At 42.5% G+C, this 16,865-nt stretch overlaps 1 protein-coding gene across 2 annotated transcripts in view; it reads right to left on the bottom strand.

Annotated features, from left to right (window-relative positions):
- LOC118621718 (prolyl endopeptidase) overlaps positions 1 to 16,865 on the bottom strand; it is a 107,427-nt gene that overhangs the window by 74,777 nt on the left and 15,785 nt on the right. For both annotated transcript variants that reach the window (XM_036249077.1, XM_036249078.1), the window contains 4 exons: positions 10,158 to 10,291; positions 8,939 to 9,069; positions 6,099 to 6,308; positions 1,990 to 2,111 (listed from right to left, as the gene is read on the bottom strand). In XM_036249077.1, coding sequence (XP_036104970.1) covers positions 1,990 to 2,111; positions 6,099 to 6,308; positions 8,939 to 9,069; positions 10,158 to 10,291 — 597 coding nt within the window. The remainder of the gene's footprint in view (positions 1 to 1,989; positions 2,112 to 6,098; positions 6,309 to 8,938; positions 9,070 to 10,157; positions 10,292 to 16,865) is intronic.

Here is a 16,865-nt window from a genome sequence, read left to right as displayed (position 1 = left end):
CACCCCCAAAAAAGGTAAAGAGAAACACACGAGCTAATGTTTTTAGGGTTTTTTGGTACCATATTTTATCTCCCTAATTACTTCACGCAGATGAAAGTAAAAACGTACATTATTTTATAAATAAACACATATTATCCATAGTAAGCAAAAGCCTTAGGTATGAGGAAAAGCTGAGCTGAAAACTTAGTAGAAACATACACAAATGGAGTCAGAAAAGCCATTAAAAAGAAATACGTGAGAATTATGTAGGAAAGAAAAAGCATAAAAAGAGGTACAGTTTTAGGTACTAAAACATAAGACCTGTATTGGAAATTAACCCCTTATTTGAACATAACAGTCTGAGGAATGGGGTAGTCCCAGAGATGCGGAAGCGGGGTACAGACTGACAATCCCCTAAAGAGGGGGGTGGTGGGGGAGAGATAAACCACAGAGCTTATATGCATGTGTACATGAACAGTGGACATGGACAACAAACTGGGGAAAGGGCAGGGAGAGAGGGGGAGGGTGGAATCAGTGGGGGAAAAAGGAGAAACATCTGTAACAAAAATTAATTAATAAAAAAAAACAAAAAAAATAAGACCTGTAAATTCATTTTTTAACACACTGTATTAAAGCCTGGGAAAGTTTTTCTGTAAAGGGTCAGAGGGAAACTATTTCAAGCTGTGTGGGCCACGTTGCCCCTGTGGCAACGTCTGACCTCTGCTGTTAGAGCTCCAATGCAGCCACAGACAATGTCAACAATGGGCGTGGCTGTTCCAATAAAACTTTATTTACAAACACTGGCAACAGTGTGCCAAGCCTTGGTCTAGAGAAACAAAATAAATGAATAAAAGGACAATTTGAAATAAGGTATATTAACACACATGAGCTAAAATACCACGGATTCCTGTTCCACGCCGCAATGAACCGTGAGCAGGAGTTCAAATGAAAAATGTCCCTTTCTCACCAGTTCTAAACGTCTCCCAAAGAAGAGCTAAGTGGCTCAATGAGCTAAAAAGTTTCTAGTGGATTCCTCATTCCCACTAAAACAATGGAATGACAGCCTACCTATATAGAAACATTCAGAATGCTTTTCTTCCTTTAAAAAATATATTTCTTAGTACCCAGAAGTGAACTTACAAGAGTAAATTCTTACTCTAAGCACCTCTTAAGTTTTTCCAGTTGATTATCACGACACAGAAGAAAATCTAGGCCAGTAACTTCAAAGACGCATCACTTCAACAGAAGTTGGTTCTCGTCAAGATCCCCAAGGAATTTATGAGCTATCTATCTATAAGATGGGAAGATATCTAAAGGGTGCATTTTTAGTGTAAAAACAAGTAAACAATATACACAAAGAGCACAACTGTGTAAAACAGAAAAACACACTCTCTACAGTCTCCCTTGTGTATAAAAGGGAAATTTTTGGAAGGATACTCTTTCCTCACCTCTTAGAAACAGGATTCCAAGTTTCACAGTGTTCATGCTTTACTTTGTTATTCTGTGCTTTTATACTTTTTACCATAAGCACATATCACTTTTAGTGTTAAGATATTTTTACTAAAAAAATTTTTTTTAAATCCTCACCTGAGGACATCTTTGCATTTATCTTCAGACAGAGCAGGAGGGAGAGAGGGGGAGGAAGAGAGAGACACATGGAGTGGCTGCCACCTACGTGACCCCAACCAGGGCCGGGGACGAATTGCAACTGTGGTACATGCTCTTAGTGGGGACCGAACCCAGGTCTCTCTGGTCTGCGGGCCGACGCTCCAAACACTGAGCCTAACCGGCCAGGGCAGTGTTAAGATTTTTATGTTGCGATTGCAACTAAAAGGCTTGTCATCACCTTCATTATTAAGAGTCATTCTGAAGGCCAGATTTTTTTAACAAAAAGACTGTTCCCTCAAAGGACTTCTATCATTCATAAAGGTCACCACAAAACAAGGATATTTACATACACAGTCCATGGGACATGGTCGTTTTGGGTAAAATTTCACCATAGTACAATACCTCAGCTCCACCCATCCACTTAGGCTCATCAGGAAACTCAGCACACAAAATATCTTCTGACTGATCTGTCCCCAAGACATGGTAGCAGAGCTTCTGGTGGAGATTGCTGGATGTCTCTGTGCCTGAAGGAGTTAAAAATGTATACTGAAATGCAGTTTGCGATTTTAAGAGAATCTATTCCACCCACACTCTACTATGCTAGAAACAAAGTCATGTACCTGGTTGCAGGATATAAGGTTATTACATGAAAGTTAATTGCTTTTATATACCAGCAATGAACAAATGGACTTTCAAACTAAAAACACAATACCATTTACATTAGTATCCCCAAGTGGAATACTTATGTATAAATCTAATAAAATATGTACACGATCAATAGGAGGAAAACTATAAAACTCTGATGAAAGAAATCAAAGAAGTAAATAAATGGAAATATAGTCCATGTTCATAAGTCAGGAAGACTCAATATTGTGAAAATGTCAGTTCTTCCAAACTTGATCTATAGATTCAATCAAATCCCAGTCAAAGACGCAGCAAGTTCTTTTGTGGACAAACTGATTCTAAAGTTTATGTGGAGAGGCAAAAAACAAAAACAAAAAACCCCCACAACCCCAAATAGTCAACACAATAATGAAGGAAGAGAACAAAGCTGAAGAACTGACACAACCTGACTTCAAGACTTTCTTATAAGTAATTAAGATATTGGTGATATTGGCAAAAACAGGCAAAGAGATCAATGGGTCAGAGTCGACAGCCCAGAAATAGGCCCACATGATACAGTCAACTGATCTTTGTTGAAGGAGCAAAGCCTATAATAGAGAAAAGACCATTTTTTTTCAACAGTGCTGGAACTGAACACCCCCATATGAAACAATCCAGACAGAGACTATACACACGGCACAAACATTGACTCACAGTGGATCACAGCCCTAATTATAAATGCAAAACTAAAAAATTTCTAGAAGACAACCTAAGAGAAAACCAAGATGACCTTGGGTTTGGTGGTGACTTTTCAGATACCACACCAAAGACACAATTCATGAAAGAAAGAGCTGATAAGCTGAACTTCATTAAAATTAAAACCGTCACTCTGTGAAAGATATTATCAAGGAAAGGAAAAGACAAAGTCACCAACTGGGAGAAAATATTTGCAAAAGACATATCTGATAAAAGACTGTTATCCAAAATACACAAAGAACTCTTAAAACTCAACAATAAGGAAACAAATCACCTGACTGAAAAATGGGCCAAAGACTTAACAGACACCTCATCAAAGAAGATGTACAGTAGAGATAGCAAATAAGAATACGAAAAGGTGTTCTATATCACACGTCACCAAGAAAATGCGAAGTGAGACGACCAGATACCACTACACCACTATCAGAACGCCCCAAATCCACTGACTATGCCAAATGCCGTGAGGATGTGGAGCAACAGGAACTCCCGCTCGTTGCATTGTGGTGGGAATGCCAAATGGCACAGCCACTTTGGAAGACACTCGGCATTTCTTACAAAGCTAAACAGACTTCTACCGTATGATGCAGTACCTTCGCACTCCTTGGTATTTACCCAAAGGAGCTGAAAACTTTTTTATGTCCATGCAAAAAGCTGCATACAAATGTTTATAACAGCTTTATTCATAATTGCCAAAACTTGGAAGCAACCAAGATGTTTTTCGGTAAGTGAATGCATAAATAAATCATGGTACATCCAAACAAGAGAATCATTATTCAGGGCTGAAAAGGAATAAGCTATCAAGCTATGAAAAGACATGGAGCAACCTTAAAAGCATATTACTAAGTGAAAGAAGCCAATCTGAAAAGGCTACATAGTCTATGATTCCAACTATATGGCATTCTGGAAAAGGCAAAACTATAGAGACAGTAAGAGGAGCAGTGGTTGCCAGGGTTTAGGATGGAGGGAGGATCAACAGGTGAAACCACTCTGTATAATCCTACAGGGGTGGATTCAGATCATCACACACTTGTGTGAACCCATGCAACGTATAACATAAACTGAAGTGCAATGTAGACTGCTGACTGCGGTGATAATGATGTGTCAAGGGTGGCCTGTCAACTGTGCCACTCTGGCAGGGATGTTGATAATGGGGGAGGCTGTGCATGTGTGGGGGCAGGGGATGTTCGGGAAATCTCTGTGCCTTCTGCTTATTTTGCTGTGAACCTAAAACTGCTCTAAAAGCTAATTAAAAAAAAAAAAAAAGTTAAAAATCAGTTGGGTATTATCCTGGAAATAATTCACACATAGCTGATGATTTCTGAGGCAGGTATAACACTGAACTGTTTTTATTTCATTCTGAACTGTTTTTATTTCATTCTGAAAGTGTGCCAAGCTTTCAGAACAATGAAGAAAACAGAAGTAAAATAATACCACAACACACAGTGCAATATACAGACCTTGTATCCTAGAAGCGCACACTTGAAACCTGTATGATCCTATTAACCAATGTCACCCCAATAAATTTAATGAAAACAAACAAATAAAACACCTTCGAGTACTTGGTGGTTTCCCAGGAACACTGGTAAGAAGTGCACGGTCAGTATTAGCATTCACTGTAAGGGCCTCCATCACTCAACCGGAGAGGCTGCTGAGGTCCCTGGACAGGAGGGCAACAAAGGACAGCGGGGAGGCGCTGGCTGTCTTGGTTCCGTCACATTTACTGTTTCTGCCACTGACAGCTGAGGGTTAACTAAACTCTTTCACGTTTTTCACAAGTTCGCTTAATAACATTATTCTCTAACAAGACGTGGCCAGTTACATACGTCTTTACTCTCCCAGAACTTGGAAACAGCCAGTGTTTCCGAACCCACTGGCCCTCTCAGCACAGGCAGCTCCTTCTGTGCACAGAGCAGAGGTCTTTCCTTAGCCAGCATCCTTGATTAAAACACTCTCAGCTCCTCTCGTAGCTCACCGGTGAATTCAGAGAGAGGTAATTCGGTAGTCTAGCCAGAGGCCGCCGACGGTAAACACGGCCAAAAGAGATGAAAAGTGTTACAGCCTTATTCCCCATTCAACTGGGGGGACAGAAGGGAAAGCACAGCTACAGATGACGATAACAGGAAGTCACGATAAGGGGACAACCTGTGCGGTGGACAGCACTGGGCTTCCGCCAGCCCCAGGCCCTGAAACAAGTAACCGAGACTCCGCATCCCAGCTCCAAATCTCTAACAAGGGGATCGTCAAACCCACCTGTGAAGACCAGCCATGTTCCCTAGGTGGAAATATGGACTGGGGCAAAGACAATGTTGACAGCCTACACCAGCAAGGTATAAGGTACAGGGTCCGTCCTGCTTGGGAAGACGAGGAGTGAGGGGGAAAGGAAAGAGGAACCAGTAAGCACAGTAGAATCTTAATGCAACTGAAGAGGAGAATGGGTGTGTATGGGACATTAACAAGAAGAAAAGTGTCAAGGTAAATGCGATCAACAGGGGACTTGTAACTTCTGATCAGGGGAAGATATAGGATTATTGCAGTAGGAAAACTGTATAATAACTCAACACTAGTAAATAAGTTGGTTTTATTTAAAAAAAAAAAAAATCCAGCTTCTCCATGATCCCCTTGGGAGATAAAACACATTTGTGCAAGACTGACTGTAATAATGGCCTCAATTTTTCAGTATCCTGTATCTGCTTGAAGAGAGGCTGGCAAACAGGATGTAGGGATCTATCTGGTAACAGGACAGCAGCCAGCCCAGGCATCCAAGGTTGTACCTTTGAGCTCCGCCTCTTGGAATCCTGACAAGCTGCTATGCAAACGAGTCTGCTGGAGGATGAGAGACCACATGGAGCAGAGCAGAGGCCCCAGACATGTGGAAGAGTGAAGCCAAGATCAGCTAACTGGCCTGCAGCTGGCCACAGATATAGGATTGAACTCAGCTAAGCCCAAAAGAACTGCCCTGCCAACCCACAGACTCAAGCAAAGTAAACGGTCACTATTCCAAGCCACTGAGGTTTGGGGTGATCTGTTACACAACAAAGCTACTGATACAATGTCCTTTGAGGAATCTTGGCTCCAGACCAAACAACCTCTGTTAGGGTTTAGCTTCTCTTAGTTATGTGAGTCACATTCTATTCCTCTGAAGTCTTACTTACCATCACTTTTTCCATCTTGCTGGGGGTAAGAGTTGTAGAACATTCCCTTCCCATCATGGGTCCAGGCCATACAGCTGAATTTGACTCTTTCAAGCACATCTGGAAGCTCTTTGGCACCATCAACTTTCATAAACTTGATGGTCACCCAGTCTGAGCCACTGGCACTCAGACCATAGGCAAAATATTCGCCATCTTCACTGAATGCATAGCCTATGAAACACAGGAGAAAGCAAACAGGATGGAGACACAATTCCCAGCCCTGCTCACTGGCCTCTGTGCTGTCTGGCAACACTTTCGTTCATACACCCAGGCAGAATGTACTAGTGAGGAACTCTGAGGGCCGAGCCCACATCTTACAGACATTTATTTGCTTTATGACCTTGGACAAGTCTTCATCTCTTCATCTAGAAAATAAAGTATTGACCCTGGCCAGTGTGGCTCAGTGGTTGGAGCGTCAGCCTGCGGACTAGAGTCGCGGGCTCGATTCCGGTCAAGGGCACATACCTTGGTTGCAGTTCAGTCCCCAGCCCTGGTTGGGGTCATGGGGAAGGCAACCAATTGATGTTTCTTTCTCACCCCCCATACCTCTCTGTCTGAAAAAATATTTTTTAAATCCTCAGGTGAGGATTTAAAAAAATAATAACATAAAATAAAGTATTGGATTATATAACCACTAAGATAATTTCATTTTTAAATTTCTATAATTCATTAGGCAGTTCAGTTAAAAGCAGAGCTCATCTCGGACTTTCAGCACATTTTATTTATACTCTAAAGGGAACGAGGGAGGAAAAGAGTAAGGAAACTGCCTTTGGAGTAATGACTCAATCAGGACACACACCATGTAACCAAACTAAATTGGAGCCATTAGGTAATTTTTGGAATGGATTCCAAACTACGTGAGATCACTCTTTACAATTGCATTGCTGGCACTGGAGGGTGATCGTCCATACCATCCAACCACCACAAACCCAGGTAAACACGCCTGAGGGTTTGCAATGAAGATCTCACACAGTGCACATTCCACAAGTGACCATGCAAAGTAAGAAAAGCAACTCCATCTACGGACTACTCCTCCATGTCCAATTCTTTAAGGCTGTGATAGACAGAACATTGCAATAGCTATGGATGTTTCCTGACATGTATTTACACATTTATAGTAGCTTTAATCATTATGAAATACATACAGCATTTGGTACCATACACTTACACCAGAGATTTCCTCTTATGTTGTTTGCTGAACTTTATGGGGGAGGCTGTGTGAAAATTATCCTAAGAAACCCAGCTATTTTCAGAGGTGTTCTACTATTTTACATGAAACCTCTACTAATAGGAAATATGTTTAAAATTTCAAAAGCCTATTTATTAACCACTTATACTTGCTATAAAATATCCAGGTTCATATGTTTGTAATTGCAGAAAAGAATCTAGAAGATGATGGGAAGAAAGTATTCACTTTCCACTCTGTGTAACAGTGTAGTGCTTGAATTATTTATATATAATTAGAAAATTTTCAAAAACATTTTGATTTAAAATATATACTTTAAAAATGTATATACTATCAAAAAATCTGAATGTTTAGCCATACTATAACTTCCCTATAACATCACTGGCAAAGCCTGAAGCCAGGTCCCATGTCTGATTTTCCTTTTTATCCATCAAGACCTGTACACAGCAAGAATTCCATTAAAAAGTTACTAGAACAAATCATCAAAGCGAGAGTTGAGACCCTGTTACAATGAAGTCTTTCTGGATGAGTTGCAAGACAGACCTTTGTTAAAACGAAATAAATTTCTATACAGGGTATATTATGGCACAGAACCAGTGTATTAAGTTCAAATTCATGGAAGAAAACTCTTACAAACTGGCTGGTATCTTACTTTCAATATTATTTAGTAAAGGATCATCATTTACACACCCAGCCTATTTGGGGAGTGGAGGAGACGAATCCATTAAACGACTGAGTGCATTTACAAAAGGGTCTTTGCACGGATCTGTTTAACTCCCACCAAAGTGATTATTAGACTTCAGTGTTCCAACTGCTCAATTCTGTAGGACTGAACCTACACCTGTGCTTTTTTCATAAAAGAGGAGATGCTCCAGAAGATGAGCCAACTTCACTAAAAATATCTATAATGCTACCAAGATGTGGTTCTCAGAGCATACAATTATTAACCATAGAAGAGCCAACTTCCTGATCCTAGAACTAGGGCTATGGCACAAACCCGGCCTGTGGAGTAGGTTACCTTCAGGGCAGGGTTACTTAGGAGACATACAGCAACTGCAGGCTAGACTGACTGACTCAGTTTTTAAACTTGCCTCTTCAGTGGGCAGGGTACCAAGCTGTCCAATTTTTACAACATTGCATTTTTTTTACTTTTAATCCTAACATATTGACAATTATCTAAATTTTAAAACTCGTAGTCAGTTCCCCTCTCCCAAGGAAAGGGATCTCGTAAATATTCCTTCCTACTTTATAGCTACAGTTTAAACATTCTTTGTATAGCTCACATTTCTCATAGATGAGGATTCTTTTCTTCTAACCAGTCAGTTCTCAGGGATGTCAGAGGACATGCTGATGCTACTTCAGGATCCAGAAGCCCTAGAAGCTAATTTGGGTGCTGTGAGAAGTACTCCACAGCTCCGCTTCATGCCATCAGAACACGTGACTACTCGTGTGTTCTACACACTGTGCAAAAATTAGCTTTCCTGACGTTGGGTGTGCATCTGTTCTGCAATATGGTCCGCGCTCTGTGTGCTATTTCCGAGGTGAGGGCACTAGACCAACACGGAGCTTCACGTGAGGGCCTGGGACTCCCACGGGCCTGGTTGTGAGCACTTACCTCTAAGAGCCACCGTGCCATCGTCTGAGAGTACATTGGGGTCTAGAAACACTCTGGCTTCACCCTCTAAGGAATCCTGTACATATAATACTCGTTGGTTCTGCAAACCTGTATTATAAAAATAGAAATACCTGGGGGACAGAGACAGTCTTTATTTAGTTGTGAAGCTTTCTATTTGTAGAGTAAAACCAAATGCCCATAAGCAAAAAGAAAGCACACACACACACAAAGGTACAACTGCAAACGAGCCATGCCAGGGACACGGGGACTAGGCTGTAGGTTCAACCACCTCCCTGTGCCTAGAGTTGGTTATCTGAATTGCTTTAGGTATCCAAATTCTGCACCTGAGCTAAACAGAGGAAAATACTTTTATTTGCTAAACAAAAGGCTGCTAGGTAGGGGTTGGGAAACCATTTCTGTAACGGGCAAGACTGCAAATATTTCAGGCTTTGTGGGCCATACATCTCTGCTGCTACTACACAGCTTGGAGGCTGTACAAAAGCAGCCATAGATAATACATAAAGGAATGGACATGACTGTGTGCCATTTAAATCTTACTTATGAAAACAGGTGGTCAGCAGGTTTTGGCATGCAGATTGCACTTTGCTGATCCTTGGGCAGGGAGATGGGGGCATCTATGAAATTCTAAAGTAAATTTCTGATGGTGCTTCCAAAGAGGCTTAAAAAACCAACAAAAGACTATGTTTAAGTGAGTGTAAAAAAAAAAAAAAGAGGAAAAGAAGAGGTGAATTATTAGGTTCTACACCTTGGACAATTTTCATTTTTGGATAGAAGAAATGCATATAGTAAAATCTTTTCAAGTAGTATAAGCCAAAGATGATTAATCTTGATGGCAAACAAATCTCCACTGTTGTCTATGAATCATCCCATCTCACCAATTACTAACTATAAGAAAATAATTTTTTCTTACACTCTAGATTTCTTCCTAGGGCATATCTATACTAAATTTCTTTTTCTTTTTTTAGTGATTATGTTCATGTTTTTTAAAATTTATTTTTAATTCTAGTTAACATGTACTAAATTTTTTAATCCTTATTTTAAGAATCTGGAGAGTAGACTAAAAAATATTATTCTCATATTTAAGTATAGAAATGAATCAATTTTATAATGAATTTGATATTTAGAAACGGTTTTAAAATTTAAGAATGCATTCAATTAGAAAAGTGAAATACAATAAAATGAAAGCTACTTCACATACCGTTTTCCTTTCTTGAAATGGCAACTATACTTGGGGTAGTCGTACAGCTCAGTCATTCTCTCCTTGTATAGACCTCTGATAGGACACTGCTCAAGAAATGGCACAGTAATCTTATTCTGGGCCTCCACAAAAGCCTGCAGAAAACATTTAAATGGTTGGAGAAAGTCAGATATAAAATTTAACACGAGAAATGTTATACTTTCATATGTATCAGAGAGATACAGCAATTCCACTTCCGGGAATATATCCAAAGAAAACAAAAACACTATGTTGAAGAGATACCTGTAGCCCCATGTTCAAAGCATTATTTATAATGCCACAATATGGAAACGGCCTACGTGTCCACTGATGGGTGAATGGATAAAGGAAATGTGATATATATGTATATACAATGGAATATTACTCAGCCACAGAAAGGAGGAAATCCTGCCATTTGTGACAACATGGATGGACCTTGAGGCATTATACTAAGTGAAGTAAGTCAGCAGAGAAAGACAATTACTGTATGATCTCACGCACACAAACTTTTTTCCTTTATATCTATATTAGATGATAGATGTAAACTAAACTTAATGCGGTAATCATTTCACAATATATGTAAGAAAAATAATTGCGCTGTATACATTATACTTATACAGTGCTATATGTCAGTTATATCTCAATAAAATTGGAGGGAAAAAAGACTAAAAATTGTATCAGTGAAAGCACACTTTCTCTTAATAAATAATAATTAATACTTATGTATTAGGCAAGTATTAACTCGTTTGGAACTCATAATCGAAGCTTCTTTAGTTAGCCCACCTTCACGAGTAGGAAAACGGAGTCTCAGAGTTACAACGCTGCCCAGCATCGCGCAGCTAGGAAACAGCCGAGATGGCTCCTAGGACCTATGCTCTGAGCACACACTGTGCTGCTGCTCGGATCACACGGTCAGTAGCCCCCCTCACACTGTGCAAGGCCCGGGGCTGCTCAGTCAGCAGCTCGTAATCCCCAAGCAATGTCAGCGTTAAAGAAATAAAGTTCAATTTTGTTTTTCACTTACTATCTTTCTAAGACCTACTACCTTGTCAACTTCACTAAAATGTGAAGCTAAAGAATATTTTTTAAGATCGGAAAATAACTGGCATTCAATAAGAATATCTATACTAAATGGTTTATATGTAGAGCAAACAGCGGTCTGCAGGAAGTCAGGAGAACTGACCACAAAGGCAGGGAAGGGCAGTCTTTTACAAGAGATCAGTTGTCCCCAAGCATACCCTGTTTATAACTAAGCTGTTAGAAAGTAGCTCTTGGTTTATAGTTACAAAATTGATACATAGTGGCAAAGCCACTCAAGGGACGCATTTTGGAGATCACTAAATGTGTGCAGGAGCATTACTGGATTTCATGGGGGAAGGAAAGCCATGCCTACATGACAGACAATGCAATGGAGATAGGCGGTACTACAGTCACTGATCAAGCTCTGAATTACTTTACTCCAGTCACTGTAACCATGACAGGCTGACTCCATGTCTGATACTGGGATGTGGAGACAAAGCAGACCCAACCAGGGGAGAAGGCGAGTAGCCTGGGCCTCCTAAGATTTCAATCCACTTAGGCTAGACAGGACAGGCACCTTGGGGTGCTGGAGCATCAACAGGGATTTGGAAGGAACCGAGGGTGCTTCAGCACTGATCCTGGCATTGTGGATGGAGGGGCAACAAGTCAAAGATCAGCTTCCTGTCATCATGGAGCTAAAATTTACTCGCGGAGATAAAACTCAAGCTATAGGGTTACAGAGAGCAGCTAGTCCTAAGGACACGTTTTGGGTCATTGTGGAGAGACGCTGCTACTCAGAGTAGCATCCACAATCTATGCTGGTCCTGGACGACCTGCTACCAGCCCAGGATGAGACGAGCAAAGGAGAGGAGTGCCGTAAGCAATCTGACCTTGCCGAGATGTCTTTGTTACATTTCAAAAAAATATCAATCCACATGGTTTGGAAATTTCAAAGTCAGTGATTCACCACAGACCCTGGAAAGCACGGGGAATAGGACACTTACTTCAGGGAAGGTAACCAGGGAAATTCTTCGAGCAGGTTCTGAACCGAGCAGGTCTGACAGGCGAGAGGGAGCAGCCATACACAGAGGGGAAGGACTTGCCAGGCCTGGGACCCTGCAAGTACAGGGCCCTTGGGGGGAGGGGAGTGGTGTGAACAAGAATAAACCAGTGAGGGTGGGAATGAGTGAGAGCCAGCGAGACCCAGGCAGGAGCCGGATAATGGGGCACCTGCTGGGCAGTTAAGTTTGAATGTTCATTCTAAGTGCAAGCAAGCTATGATTAGTGAGGGAGGTAGTTATGTCATCTGCTTTGCTTTGAGTGAAGAATAAACTGTAGGGGAGCAAAACTGAAAAACAGGGAGGTCAGTTAGGAAGCTGGGGAAGAAGTCAAGGAGAGAAGAGGCCACAGGGCATGGCTGGCCTCTCAAAGGAGCGGGAGTGGCCACTGTAACGGGAATGAGACAGAGAAAACAGGCACAGTGCACGTTATCGTGTAGGTTTGATGGCTACTTCCCACCAGGACATTCTAGCTACTTCGGGCTCACACCCTGAGACCCCAGCGCAATGAGGGTCTTTGCTGGCCCTTCCCCTTCCTCTGATTTGCATTTGGATGAGTCTGCATCTAGGCCGCAAAACAGCCTGGTGCTAGGAGGACCCCGGGGGGGGGGGGGGGGGGGGGGGGGGGCGCGGCGGTCCAAGAGTCATCGATCGCTGTTTGTTTTCCTTGGAAAGGTGAAAGTGTGTTCTCTGACTGTCTCCATTTTGCTGTGATTCTTCTGCATGTCTCACGGTACAATCACAGCTGCTGCAACAGAATCCAACTCGGTCTACAGCAGACACACTGGCTCTTCTCGTTTACAACATTCATAAAACCGTCACGCCAGGCAGAACAATGCTGCCAAATAGCTAAATAATTCTAGGATTATTATATCTAATTTTGTCACCTCCTGCCCACAAGTAGTCAACTACTTTAAATAGAGCAGTATTTAAAGGCTGTGCCCTTCCAAGTCAAACACCCAGATGCAAAAGCAAACAGTGTTCAAGTTCCTTCAAGTCTGAAGTCCTTTCACAATGGACATCTTTCTCAGTTAAGCAAATCCTTCTCAGGAAGGTAGTGGGAAACTTTCTGTAAAGGGGCTTTGTGAAATTCAGGGTTCCACAGGGTGCCAATAAAATTTCTGGCATTTTAACCAGGTAAATACCTTCTTGCTCATTCGTGGGTTTAATAGTCTGGTTTCTTGGCCTAAAACTTGGAAGAAATGTTGGGGAAAGGGAGGAAAGGTGTCAGGATAAAGGGAGAAACCGGAGGATTGCACGACGATGAAGAAGCAGAATGAGAACCCAATCCCTTGTCCCTCGGGTGTGTCAGTCTCCATGGTCACACTCCACAGTGGTATTAAAATAACTGGAACCTGAAAGCCCACTAACAACACCTGCAGCAAAGCCTCTAAGAGTTTAGATTTTATAGCTATGGATGAATCCGAACGCATTTTCCTAAGAACAGCTGCTCAAAACAAATCCTGTTCACGTAGCATTAGAAAGCTTCAAAGCAAAGGAACGTTTCGGTTATGGAAGATGAAACATTCCGGAGATCTGTGTAGAATGTTGTGCCTGTAGTTCACACCACTGTACTGTACACATGAAACTTTAAAAAAAATCTTTTTTTTCCTTTATTGATTTTAGAGTGAAAGGGAGAGAGGTAGAAACATTGATGAGAGAGAACATCGACTGGCCACCTCCTGCATGCCCCCCCACTGAGGATCGGGCCCACAACCTGGGCATGTGCCCTGACCAGGAACTGAATCAGCGACCTCTTTGTACATAGGTCAACACTCAACCACGGAGCCACACGGCTGGACTGTACACATAAAACTTTAAGAGGGCAGGCCTCATGTAATTTAATTCTTACCACTGAAGAAAAGAAAAAAAAAGCAAAGCCTGGCAGAGGGTCGCTCGGTGTGAAAGCTGGCGATTCCTTTACCCCCACTGTCTTCAGGAAGAAAATTTTCAAGTTGTCCTCACATATCCTGTATTTTAATCCACAAAAATACCTCAAGTCCTTTTGCAAGTAAAATTCTTACATATATGAATAAAAATTATGCATACTCATTAAGTACATACACACAAAAAACAGCATGATTATGTAACTTGGGATTAACAAGATGAATTCAGAATAAAAGTAAGTGCTACAGGAGAACACATGAAGGGGAAGCTACTCCCAGGTTTGGGCGGGGCGGGGGGTGGGGTGGGGCAGAGACAGTCAAGATGCCCAGGAGGGAGCCCCAGGCAGACCAACTGGGTATCAACCTCCAGTCTTCCCAGATACCAATGGAAACTAGGAGTGGTGCTATCTGTATCCCACTGCTGCAAGTTACAAAGACGTGTGTGCGTGAATGGGTAGGATGACCTTGTTTAAGCAATCAGGGGGCTCTGGAGAAAGAGTGACGAGCCTGTCACAGCATGGCCTGGCAGACCACCAGGATCCCAGCAACCCCTGAAGGGCTGCACTCATCCTGGTGGCCAGAGGGGAAATACATTTGGATCCCCTCCACTACAAGTTGAGCAGAATCTGGAATGACTTTCCAAGGGCGGGGATAAACCCCATAGAAAAGAAGTCAAAGGTGGCAAAGCTCATCCCTGAGGCTGCAGGACCCTGGGCCAGGGCACCTGAAGAGTCACATGGGAAACTAGATGCAGGTCATTCCAAACAGAAAATGAGATCCAACTGCTTCAGGAAACACACCTAGAAATGAGGACTGTAAACGGAATAATGCACATTCTAAGACTAATATGAGGACTCTGTACTTAAACAGAAAAATGTGCCCCTTGTTTCCTAGCACTCACTGGATCTTATAAAAGTCAGCAGTGCGCCAGACAGCAAAGGAATCCTTAAAGCCCAAGAAGCACTGTGACCACAATGTGATGAACCACAACTAAGTGAGGTGCCTTTCCCTTCCTGGCCTCACGCCCCTCCAGCGCATTCCCAAAGAGAAACGCCGAGTTCAATCCGTGAGATCCTGAAATCCACTGGACTTGTCTCTTATCATTAAAACCCCAGGGCGGGTCCATTTCTTCTCCTCAGGAACATCTGTTCTCAGGTAAGGAAAGCTCCCCACGAGCTTGTAGCTGCACATGCTTAGCAGACCAGGTGACTTTCCACCTTCTTGCCTGTCCCCATCTAAGCAAACCAGTTCCCTCACTGGGGCTGGTCACTGTCAACCAGAAGGGGGCAGAAATCCACACTTTGACCTGAGATTCAACCATGTTCTCACACCTCGTCATTAGCAGAGAGCTCATTCTAAGCTGACACTTGAACCCCATCTAGCTCCGTTCTCCGGTGTACATGCCACTGACCACAAACCTGGTAAGGAGAGAGATGATGTGCACACCAAATCCAAACCTAACTAAAAACCTGATCATAAAGAAGTTAAACTCACACACATCCTCTCCTGAATAATTCTTTTATCAATGAGGGGATCCAAATTAGAACAAGAATATTTAAAATAACAAGAAAAGACCACTAAGAATTAAAGTGCATGGGGTGTGTTACAAACATTTGGAGTTGAAATCTGGTTTTATTTGGTACCTTTGGGAAGTCCCATGGATAGAGTGTCACCTCTGCTGGCCATCAGAGCATCCGCACCCCTCCCCTAGACCTGGACTGATCCAGGGTCGCAGGATATCCATGCAGGATGAGGCTTGTGGTCGGTCTAGAGGCTTGTTATCATGGCTCCCACACACATGGGGTTCAGGACTGAGTGTGCCAGGCACTGAAGGACAGTGACCACACTGTGATTGGTACATCAGGCCTTGGTGAGGTGCTCAGTTTCCACAAAAAAAAAGTCCGGGTCTAGAAAGTGACAGTCATGCCTTAGAAAGTTTGGGGTTTACTCTTGCACACAATCAGATTTTATCATTTCTGGGTACTGGTAACTTGCACCACCATCTGTCATAATGTCCCTGATACCTCTGTCTGTATTCTATGCTAACCCCTTTCTACATCTTTTATAGAAGTAAACCCTGCTCATTTTCATAAGCAGAGTCTCTCCTCAGTTCCTATCTATAGACAACAGTCAGTCAAGTAGTTGTGAACCCAGGCAAGGTGACCAGTCCTTTGCAGGGACAGAGCTGAACAGTGGGAGACAGACGTTCCGTCACCTTAGGGCGTTTGGGGCCATAAGGACCGTGTGGAACCTAAAGAGGCCCATCTTTCCCCACAGCCACACAGGAGGCCGCTGGAAAACAAGCATCAGAGAAAAGCAGATGACCTGAGACAAAGAGAGACAGGTGTCCAGAAACATCCTGTGCACTCTTGGATCAGGCTGTACCCAAAGGCACACACTGCCTGGTCATCAATTACGTGAGCCACTCAGCTCTTTCCAATGAGCGAGCGTGAACTGGGGTTCAGGTGCCACGCACCAGAGGCCTGACCAACACGGCTCTTTCAGGAGTCCTGCAGCTTGCTGAGCCAAGTGAGGCTGGTGGGACGTGAGCAGGCTGGCCGAGGAGGAATCAACCAGAAGTTTGCCCAAGGGCCGGCTGGGGAAGCCTGAAAGGGTGCTTTATCAGTAATGATGATATTAAACTAAATGTTCAAACAAAAAGTTTTGAAGTAACAAAAGAAAAAAAAGCTAGAGAAGGAGTACAACTTAAAGTTTTAGAAATGCTG

This window comes from Molossus molossus, unplaced genomic scaffold (assembly GCF_014108415.1).
Source record: "Molossus molossus isolate mMolMol1 unplaced genomic scaffold, mMolMol1.p scaffold_m16_p_8, whole genome shotgun sequence".
NCBI classification, from domain to species: domain Eukaryota; kingdom Metazoa; phylum Chordata; class Mammalia; order Chiroptera; family Molossidae; genus Molossus; species Molossus molossus.
Note: the sequence above shows the minus strand (reverse complement) of the source record. Positions and strands in the feature narration are given on the sequence as shown.